The sequence below is a fragment of the Ascidia mentula genome, chromosome 3, assembly GCF_947561715.1.
Source record: "Ascidia mentula chromosome 3, kaAscMent1.1, whole genome shotgun sequence".
Classification (NCBI taxonomy): Eukaryota; Metazoa; Chordata; class Ascidiacea; order Phlebobranchia; family Ascidiidae; genus Ascidia; species Ascidia mentula.
Genome location: NC_138568.1, coordinates 9,766,101 through 9,775,921, shown reverse-complemented (window position 1 = coordinate 9,775,921; position 9,821 = coordinate 9,766,101). Strand labels below are relative to the sequence as shown.

The 9,821-nt window shown below is 36.0% G+C and overlaps 2 protein-coding genes across 2 annotated transcripts; one reads left to right on the top strand and one right to left on the bottom strand.

Annotated features, from left to right (window-relative positions):
* The first annotated feature begins 241 nt into the window (after nt 1-241).
* On the top strand, nt 242-5,576 carry LOC145893827 (splicing factor 3A subunit 3-like). The gene is made up of 11 exons (XM_082982189.1): nt 242-430; nt 521-568; nt 649-723; nt 1,494-1,650; nt 2,119-2,293; nt 2,532-2,739; nt 2,844-3,010; nt 3,164-3,327; nt 4,257-4,441; nt 4,676-4,766; nt 5,129-5,576. The coding sequence occupies exons 1-11, from the start codon at nt 335-337 to the stop codon at nt 5,260-5,262; spliced, it is 1,500 nt and encodes a 499-aa protein (XP_082838315.1). The 5' UTR covers nt 242-334; the 3' UTR covers nt 5,263-5,576.
* LOC145893828 (proteasome assembly chaperone 1-like) lies at nt 5,303-8,178 on the bottom strand. The gene is made up of 7 exons (XM_082982190.1): nt 8,036-8,178; nt 7,230-7,330; nt 6,754-6,816; nt 6,365-6,468; nt 5,883-6,084; nt 5,522-5,658; nt 5,303-5,443 (listed from the first exon to the last, which is right to left on the bottom strand). Exons 1-7 carry the CDS (start codon nt 8,107-8,109, stop codon nt 5,369-5,371), a joined length of 756 nt encoding a protein of 251 aa, XP_082838316.1. The 5' UTR covers nt 8,110-8,178; the 3' UTR covers nt 5,303-5,368.
* Between the last annotated feature and the right edge of the window lie 1,643 nt (nt 8,179-9,821).

The following is a 9,821-nucleotide window of genomic DNA, read 5'->3' as shown; positions in this document are numbered from 1 at the left end:
AGCAGCACATGCTTTATTAAACTTTGGATAGAGTCTTCCTTAAAGTGTTTTGTATTCTCAGCATTTAAATATATTTTCTTATTATTCCTTTTTTACTGACGAAATTTTGTTTCATTTGCATTGCTCAAGTTTATTTTTTGGGGGTTTCGGCGATTAAATACGATATGTACGACACGCGACAAAATCAGTGCAGCACGCGACAGCAGCACCAGCGCGGTTTCTTCGTTTCGTTTACGTTTTGCAATTCTGTATGTTAGGTTGCTACATTTACATATAGGGTCAGTTAAGGGACACAAACATAAGAGGCCTGTATTTGCAAACATTAAAGGCCACAATGGAAACAATTTTGGAGCAACAGCGGCGACTCCATGAGGAGAAGGAACGATTAATGGATGCAATGAGAAAAGAATCTTTACACAATAAAACAACGGTAGGTGACAAACTTGCATTTTACTGTTTAAACACAACACAAATTGATCCCAAACTCCAGCACTGATATTGACAGATTTGTTTTTTTTAGCTTCGGGAAAACATCAATTCAGATCACCGTTTAAAACTTCTGATGGATGTAAGTTGTCTACCAATCACCAATCTGTCATATAACATATTGTGTCATACAGTATTGGTATATATATGTTCTTAATTTAGAGATCATCTGAAGTTTCTTCAATTCTTACTGATCTATACGTAGACAAGGATGATATGAGAAAGGATGAAGTTAAGGTATATATAAATATGAAGTAGTTTATATACATTGGAAAGTTTGTTTTATTTTGTTTCGAGGATTAATTTTTTTTTATTGTTAATTACTCGGATAATCGCAATGTTTTTAGTATATATGTTAATATATACTATATGTTAATATGTTAATATATACTGCTTTAGTGTTATGTCATAGCACTGATTATTGTATTGGTAAATTTAGTCTTCGAAGGCTGCCAGGGGATAAATTGGAAAAACAGATTGGGAACATAATATGCCCTTAAATGACATAACACTGTCCTCACATTAGACACTGATGTACTAAATACTAATCTTGAAAAAAATACTGTTTTCAAACTAACAAATTAGGCTCCCAGTTTTGTATAAACTAACCAGGCCCACTGCTCTACCAAATGTATAAATTGCAGTGCATATACCCGTTCTAAATGCTGAGGTCCTGCAGATCTGTCAGAAGAACAATGGGTCTGGTTGTCCCTTGGTCATTAGGGCAAACCTCACAAGAAGTTAGAAATATTGTTTCTCACTCCAACCTGGGTTTTTTTTTCACTAAAAAATATCTGTCAAATGACCGAAATGTCAGCAAAAATGTAGGACATTTTCAATTTCCTGAAACTCCTCCAATTCGCCAACTTAGGGGCCTCCAACTCTGACTTGACTGTAATACCAGTGAACATACATTTGAACCGAAAACTGTTTCTCAATGGCAGCATTTGATTAGTATAGTTAGTGGTTTTTTACCAAAGATTTGTATAAATATTTGTTGCTTGCAGGCAATAGCTGGCCCCAATGAGTTTCAGGAGTTTTACAAACGTTTAAAAGAGATCAAAGATTTTCACCGCAAGCACCCCGATGAGATTTTTGTACCCATGTCTATGGAGTTTGATGAGCTTGACAAAGCAAGAGAAACCCCAACAGATGACATGAATAGTAAGATACAAAACAATAATAATAGATAGGAAAAAATAAAATAATAGATGTAATATGAGGGAAACTGCAAACAACAGAGTGGTATACTCAGTTTGTTGCAGATTTAGTGTCATAGGTCAAGAAATTGGTTTGTTTCGATTCTTGTAGTGGCCATGCTGCAATGTTACATTACAGTGGTTTACCTAAGACTATATGAAGAGGTCTACAAAAAACATTTTGCCTTTTTTGTCATAATATAATACATTCATAAACACAAAAACTTAGTGACAACTGTCTATCAACTTGGGACACAATACAGTTTTACTATCCAGTTAACAGTCCACAACACACTCAAGTGTACTCACACTGTAACCTGCAAAGAGCTTTTTTATGTAACAGTCGGACAAACCATTAACTATACTTGTGTTTAAGACCTATGTATCAAATTGCTATATAATTGCATGATTTTAGTTATATATTACTTTTTAGACTTGGTTGAATTTTCTGATGAAGAGTCCTATGGAAAATTCTTGGATTTGCATGAATGTTATCTAAAGTATATTAACCTTAAAGGAGTTGAGAAACTAAGTTATGTGCGATATCTTGACAACTTTGATAAACTCTTTGAAATACCAAGAGACAAGAAAAACAAATCATACAGGGAGTAAGTAAATATAGTTGTGGTGTAAGTACTAAATGCAAGCATTAGCTGTAACAAGCAAGTAGAACATTTTTGCACGAAAATTCCCACTTTCCTATATTTAAGGGAAAGGTTGTTTGCTGTTTGATGCAGTTTGTCCACAAGGCTTTAAATAATACACCTTCCCTTGTGTAGTATTGTGTGGTTTATCAAAAAGTCCACCCATACTTACTAATTTAAATAAAACTGTTTTCCTGTTTAGTTATGTTGGATCTCTATTGGGCTATTTACTGTCATTCGGTCAAAGGGTAAAACCTTTGTTGGATGTTAAAGATGAATACAACAAAGTAGAAATATCATTTGAGGAACAATGGGAAAAGTCAGAATTTCCTGGCTGGGGCAAAGAGGCTGGCAGCGCTCTGGCACATTCAGGTGCACACTTGGATCTTAGTGCATTTTCATCAGCTGAGGTTGGTTGTACTGTTCCCTGACTGCCAAGTGGTTATTTCTGTTCCGTTTTTCCTTGGATAATCTTAATTTTATTAACATTCATGTATAACTGTTTTAAAAACAGGAATTAGCATCACTTGGTTTGGATCGTTTAAAGTCGGCCCTCATGGCATTGAGTCTAAAATGTGGAGGAACTTTGGAGCAAAGAGCTGAGAGACTTTTTGGTACCAAAGGCAAAAATATGGAAGAGCTTAAACCATCACTTTTTGCCAAAAGCAAACAGTCGAAAAGGTACACCATGTGACTTTTCTTGTCAACAATAAGTTGTAATTGACTTACTTGGTTTGTTGAAAAATATGTTACGTGAAGTTGCAGGTGTAACACATACACTGTGTAGCACCTGGTATTTGTTGATATGTTTTTTTTTAATATTTTGCTTATTAGAGAAGACACAATGCGAGGAAAAGAAACTGCATTTCTTGAGGCTCAAGTATACCATTTGATGGAGCTGCTGAGTGAACAAAGACAGGCAACCAGGGACAATGTGCAACGTCGACAAGCCAGAACAGAAACCGAAAGAGAAGACGAGGGAGAAGAAGTTGCATCTGGTACAGTTGTTATGTTGTTTCACATTATTTTAACAAACGAAACTAATTTTGTAAAATCATGGAAAAGTATATGCATTTTTATGCCGGACACAGTTTTCCATTCTAGACGTTAAAGAATTTGCTATTTGTAGGGATGGGCAATTCAGAATAGCGAATCCGGAGGATTCGAATCTTAAACTATCCGAATCCAAATTGTCTTCAAACCGAATAATAGGTTTCATTATTTACCTTCTATGTACGGTAACTTTCCGTATTTCCGCATGCGACGGTGTTAAAACATTAATATAAGCCGCCCTCGAATGCAAGCCGCACGTAAATGTTTATGGTAAACTTTGGTTGCCTACAATAATTGTCAACAAATCTGTCGTTTAAAATTGTCATGTGCACTGATAACTGCGTTTGATAAAACGTATTGATACGGCAGAGCGAGTTAAAAGTGAACTTCATTAAAACTCAGAACCGCAGACAAAATATCAGCGTGACATTAAATAATGTAAGCCGCCCTCGATTGTAAGCATCACAAACGGTAGGTTAAACATCTTTATAAACCGCGGCTTACAATCGAGTAAATACAGTGCGTATCTTTTTCGTCAATCTTCTGCTGCGGTTGTGATGTGCAGGTTTGACAGCCACAAAATTACGTTGTCGCTTGGCAGGCAAGCACATAGAAAGCCTAGATACATTACAGTGCAATATATTTTTTCGTTGATTGTGCTTTGTTCTTGGAGTCATGTAAAAATATCTTTTATGTTTATTGTGCTTCAGTGTACAAGCTAAAACAAAGCCAGAATAGGATTCGGTATTCTGGATTCGATTTAACTATTCTAGAACATTCTAGAATAGTGTGTTATTCTATATTGCCCATCCCTAGCTATTTGTCATCCCAGCACAAACTTCTTGTTAATATGTGAAATGTGTATTCATTGCAGAGAGTGATAGTGATGATGAGGAAGATGAAATAATTTACAATCCTAAAAATCTACCCCTGGGTTGGGATGGCAAACCTATTCCTTATTGGTTGTACAAACTCCATGGCCTCAACATCAATTATAATTGTGAAATTTGTGGAAATCAAACATACCGCGGCCCAAAGGCTTTCCAGCGACATTTTTCGGTTTGAATATTATTCTTTTGCTTTTTTGGTGAAATTTAGCTCTAAAATGTTTCAATTTCTAATTTTCTAATGCAAAATTTGCCAGGCTTAATAAATATTTTTTTTGTAATTTGTGAACAAAATGTGGTACTCGATGGTGTCAAAATCATTAAGACCAAGTAACCAATCCACAGCAGTGGAGAGGACAAGGTTGCTGTATAAAATTGTTTACTAAACTCTCCATCTTATTTATAGGAGTGGAGGCATGCTCACGGTATGCGATGCTTAGGTATTCCCAACACAGCCCATTTTGCCAATGTTACTCAAATTGAGGATGCACTTGCATGTGAGTAATATAGAAAGAAAATGAAATTGGGATACATGATATCTAGGAATATATTTGTTCTTTTAACTTTTAAAGTTTCAGTTGTTTTGACCAACAGAATATAGCACATGCATAATTTATTGTTTATAATGCTTGCTGGTGCACTGTTTTTGTAAGAGACTGACTGGTAAATAACTTTATTATAGCACAAGCTTTATCTCGATTCTTCAGATGCTGTAAATGATGCCATTCGTGCACCAGCAAGCATTAAAGGCATAGACCAGAGACTGACATGGCAAATTAAAGAAATTGAAATTGTGTAATTCTGTGATCCTTTATTTAAGTACATAAATTAGCATTTTTACCACCTATGCAATGTGCAGTGTGGACTAAAATAAAACAGACCAAACATGCTGAGAGATGGAACCCAGAACATGAAGAGGAATTTGAAGATTCCGCTGGCAATGTTGTCACTAAAAAAACATTCGAAGATCTACAGAGACAGGGACTTCTGTAACATGTTGGTCAATAGCATTGCTTTGCACTCTTTAAAAATGGTTCTGTTTTTCCCGTGTTCATTTGCAATCCAGGAAATTGGACATCAAATAATAGCAATTACCACTCTAGATGTATAGACCTTTGCTGATTGCAGGTGACAGTAGAAAGCTGTTGATTTTTTGCGTGGTCTTAACCTTTGCCTGAAAACAAATTTGAAACGGTTTATTATTGGTTTTTCTATTTTCTGAACATGAAAAACTTCAATGAAATTTGTTTACCACTTGATTGGATTGAAATGGTTCATTTTCTAATAAAAAGGAAAATGATTTGAGAGTTGCAGAGTCAGGTTGAACCGCTTCAGTGTAACAAATGTACAGAATTGCTTCAATTTTGTTCAGCTCACAATGGGATAAAACTGCAACAAATAGTTTTATGTTAACAACTAAACTGATTGACTGTACACATGGGGTAACTGCATGCCATTGCAGCAACGCAACCACCCAAGAAAGGCATTTCGTCCTTTGTACGAAAAATGGCATTTTTTGTAAGAATGACCAGTTTAAGCGCATGCGTTTTTTGGGGTTTGTGGTTATGATTAAATCTTTAAGCTCAATAAGTTTGAACTAACAAAAAACAAACCTGTTGCAGAAAGTCCTTTTATCATGTTTGGTTGTTCAAGCATGTTCACCGTCTTAGGGTCGAAATGGTCAGAAGTTTTTAGGTAACGTATAATTGGCAATTGTAGGTTTTGTGAAGGCATGATGGTGTTGAAATTGTAAACAGTATCAGAATCCAGAACACAAACTTTACAGTCTCCTTGAAAACTCAAAATCTGGAAAATCTGCAGGGAATTTATTTCAAAAATTTAATGTTAATATTAATAGCGGCAAAACTAGACACATATTAAAACGATGTATATTATTTACATATTAGGTTCACTGGCATCACAGCTCTTTAAAGCTCACAAGTCTAAAGGAGTGACGAAAATTTAAGGTCCCAGTGAGGTTAAACTCATGATCCTGGACTAACCAGATCCTATGTTCTACAGACTAAGCTGAACTTGCCAGGCAACTTTCACATTTATGTATACCGGTATGTGAAATACAATGCAAAAATCAAACCTGTTGTTTCAAACTCCATAGCTTGTCTGGTTGAATATACGTGGTTGTTATACAATAAAAAACATTTTCATTTGAATTTGAGTATACATCGACAACATCCACATCTGCAAAATGAGTGTTAAATTTTTGTTTAGAAAACCATTCAACAAATATTTAAAAAGTATGGCATGTAATGTACAGGAGCATAGCAATAATTTACTGAAGTCAAACCTACAAAAGACAAGAGTAAAATTAAAGTTCAATAAATTCACGGAGTATTGCAAAACTCAGGAAATAATAAGTATGCTATGTATTTATTTATCATAACAATGTATATCTCCACAAAAAAGTACTGTTGTTTAAGCGTTGCTATGGCTTGAAAAGTTTAATTTACAGCAAGGTTTTCATACCTTTTTTAACTTCAACAATGACACCCAACTTTTTCGACATTTCATTGTGACATACAAGAAAACCTTCAAAAAAAAACATCATTAACAGTTGGCATCTTTATTAAAACTTTATGTTTATCGATCGTTTTTTTTACATTTGAATAGGCATGTCCTTTTGGAGTTATAGGAATTGAATAGGCATGTTAACTTTTTACCATTACAGCTTTATTTCCCAAATTTCATCTCTAACAAAACGTTATGACAGCACACCCAAAAAAATTGACTGTTTTTCTGGGATGAATTCGCTTCAGTAATACGATGATTTGTTTTTTATTACTGTAACAGCTAAACGGTTATGTAGTATGGAATCAAAATTCTACCAAAGCTTCGAAGTAAGCTTGCGATGTTCCAACAACATTAAAGTGATGCATTAGGGCATCACGGCGCATCATTTGGAAACCGCTAGCTTAATTATACATTTCAATTTTTTTGTGTACCTGCTGCAACAGATCCAATGCCTAATATCAACCATTTTGGTGAAAATTTCTTCAAAACAGCAACACCTTGTGATGGTTTCCAGTGAAATTCGGCTTCAATACTTAAAAAGTTGAACCAAAATTATGTCGTACATTTCATAGAATAAGCAAAGTGGGGCCAATAGTATGAATTGTGTAAGATGCATACACATTTCATAGAATGTTTAAATCCAAAGAATGTAAAGTATGTTGAGGATTGTTGAAGAAGGGACAGAGTCAATGGTTTTCAGGTGGAGCCAACACCCTGGTAAATATTACAACTTTTTTAAATGACAGCAGTAATTAGAGAGCTGCAGACAGGGCCAATCACTTGCCGCAATGTCGGATTGAAGGGATATCGCAAAATAAAATTGAGCAATTGCACTACAGTATTAGGCCAACTCCTAATATTTATAATTTTTTAACCTCGACCATATGATTTGACTCTCTATTATGCTCTATAACACTTCTAGGACATAGGAATTATCTATCTCTTTTCCCAGAAAATTGACAGCAAATTAGGCCTGATCACTGAATATATCACCCAGATTGGAAAAAATGTCGGATAAATCCTCCGCGCACTTTTGCGAAAATTTACCGATAATCCGCGCAATATTAATGAGCATAGCATCAACATACGAAAAAACGTTGCGATCGTCCGCGCAATTAACGATCGCCGTAACGAAATCCTCCGCGAAAAAACAAACTTTCCAATCTGGTATATCACCATATGAAATAGACCTAAACTTAATATTATATCAGCAAAAAAAATTAGAGCCTATACTTACATTTCATCGTCACTGTCCTCATCATCAACGGCACGAGACACAACAGGGCGTATTTCTCCGAAAAATGATGCCATGTGAATGTATTTTCGCGGTAGATGGGAAGGTTGGAGTCTTAAGGCTTTAATGAAAATGAAAATAGTTGCAACGTGCTTTATTTTAACAAGGGAGTTTACCTATGGGGACTTTACCTGTAGTAATGCGAATAGTGTACGCCTGGCACAAAGTATATATGTCGTTCTCTTGTTCAACTCGCTGAAAAAAACAGCTGCACTTTGCATCAGAATAACCACAGAGCTTATGGAAGGAATTGTATCGGCACTAGTCAGACAGAGGTTGAAGTTACTACCAGCGCAAATTAGGCTATGTGGCATTCGGAAATTCATTCCTTAAGCGCCAACTTATCCTTAAGCAACCATAATTGATTTATACATACCAAAAGTCCCCTTAAAATGCCATCGTAGGCATTGAGACCAGGCATTGTAGGCATCAAAGGCATCAAAGGCATAGTAGGCTACGCATTGAGTCTAGGCATTGTGGGCATAGTAGACTTCGTAGGCATTGTAGCCTTTGAGTGTTGGCATTGTACGCAATGAGTCTTGGAATTGTACGCATTGAGTCTAGGCATTGTAGGCATCGTAGGCATTAAGTCTTGGCATTGTACGCATTGAGTCTAGGCATTGTAGGTATTGAGTATTAAGCCCAGGTTGCACAGGTTAGATCCGGAGCCTGTTGGAAACAAAGAAATCTGCAGGGACGTCTGATATGGGCGGCCAGAAGGGTCTGAATCAACACGTTGCTTATTTACTTGCTTTGCTTATTTACTTGCTTGCGAGAAGTCGTTACGTCACCAAACAAACCGGTGATTCAGTAAGGTCAAATTTGGGGTTGCATGTGCTGTTGCCTGGGCAATTTTAGTGTGTTTGGTGTGGCTTTGGATCCTCTTAGAGACTCCTCAGATCCTTATTGTGTTTTGTCCAATGCAACTGCAATCAATTTTTTCCCTTTAAATAGTACTAGTGAACCTTTATGGGTCAGGAACCACAGGAATTGTTTTGGGCAAAAAAGCAAGTCACTCAGTATGGGTATTAAATCTGATAACCTTCAAAACTTGATTTAGGGGATTTAATACTGATATGGCCTTTAGTAAGTAAAAATGATCTGATTGCAAAAAAATACATAAACCACACCAAGAAATTACAAAGGAAATTATATCCCACATTCCTCAACATCGCTATTTTGCATGATTTCAGCATGAATCAAACGTATTGTGCAGTACTACTGTATCGGGTTCAGGTTAGCGGAAAGTAGAGCTGGTGCAAAAAAAATAAAACTTATCCAAATGGTAAAAAAAGTCTTATAAAACAAACATTAAATTGTATCTATATTTATACACCATGGTTTCAGAAAATAAACACTACATTTATGTGAACAACAAACCAACCACTCCAGCCGCGCGTGGTCTTCTGAAACTGCTGAATAATGTTCAATTTCCCGCCAGGGTTAAAGGTTACCAACGTGACAAAGCGCGCCAGAAGGGTTAAATAAGCAACATGTTCGTTATTTAAGCAACATGTTGTTTAGGCAGACTTTTGACCCTTTTGGCCGACCACGGTCGCCTTCTAGCAACGTCTCTTTTAACACGTTGCTTATTTAAGAAACATGTTACTTATTTAACCAACATGTTGCTTAAATAAGCAACGTGTGAATTTTGACCCTTCTGGCGCCAAGTAACACGTTGCTTAATAAGCAACATGTTGGTTAAATAAGGAACATGTTGGTTAAATAA

What these genes read in the sequence shown, in the direction of transcription:
- LOC145893827 (XM_082982189.1), top strand. Translation starts at nt 335, where the DNA reads ATGGAAACAATTTTGGAGCAACAGCGGCGACTCCATGAGGAGAAGGAA. An exon ending in CCCAACAGATGACATGAATA is followed by an intron (nt 1,651 to 2,118) that starts GTAAGATACAAA and finishes ATTACTTTTTAG; the next exon opens with ACTTGGTTGAATTTTCTGAT. An exon ending in AAAAGCAAACAGTCGAAAAG is followed by an intron (nt 3,011 to 3,163) that starts GTACACCATGTG and finishes TTTGCTTATTAG; the next exon opens with AGAAGACACAATGCGAGGAA.
- LOC145893828 (XM_082982190.1), bottom strand. Translation starts at nt 8,109, where the DNA reads ATGGCATCATTTTTCGGAGAAATACGCCCTGTTGTGTCTCGTGCCGTT. An exon ending in TATGGAGTTTGAAACAACAG is followed by an intron (nt 6,085 to 6,364) that starts GTTTGATTTTTG and finishes AATTCCCTGCAG; the next exon opens with ATTTTCCAGATTTTGAGTTT. An exon ending in AAAAGGACTTTCTGCAACAG is followed by an intron (nt 5,659 to 5,882) that starts GTTTGTTTTTTG and finishes TATTTGTTGCAG; the next exon opens with TTTTATCCCATTGTGAGCTG.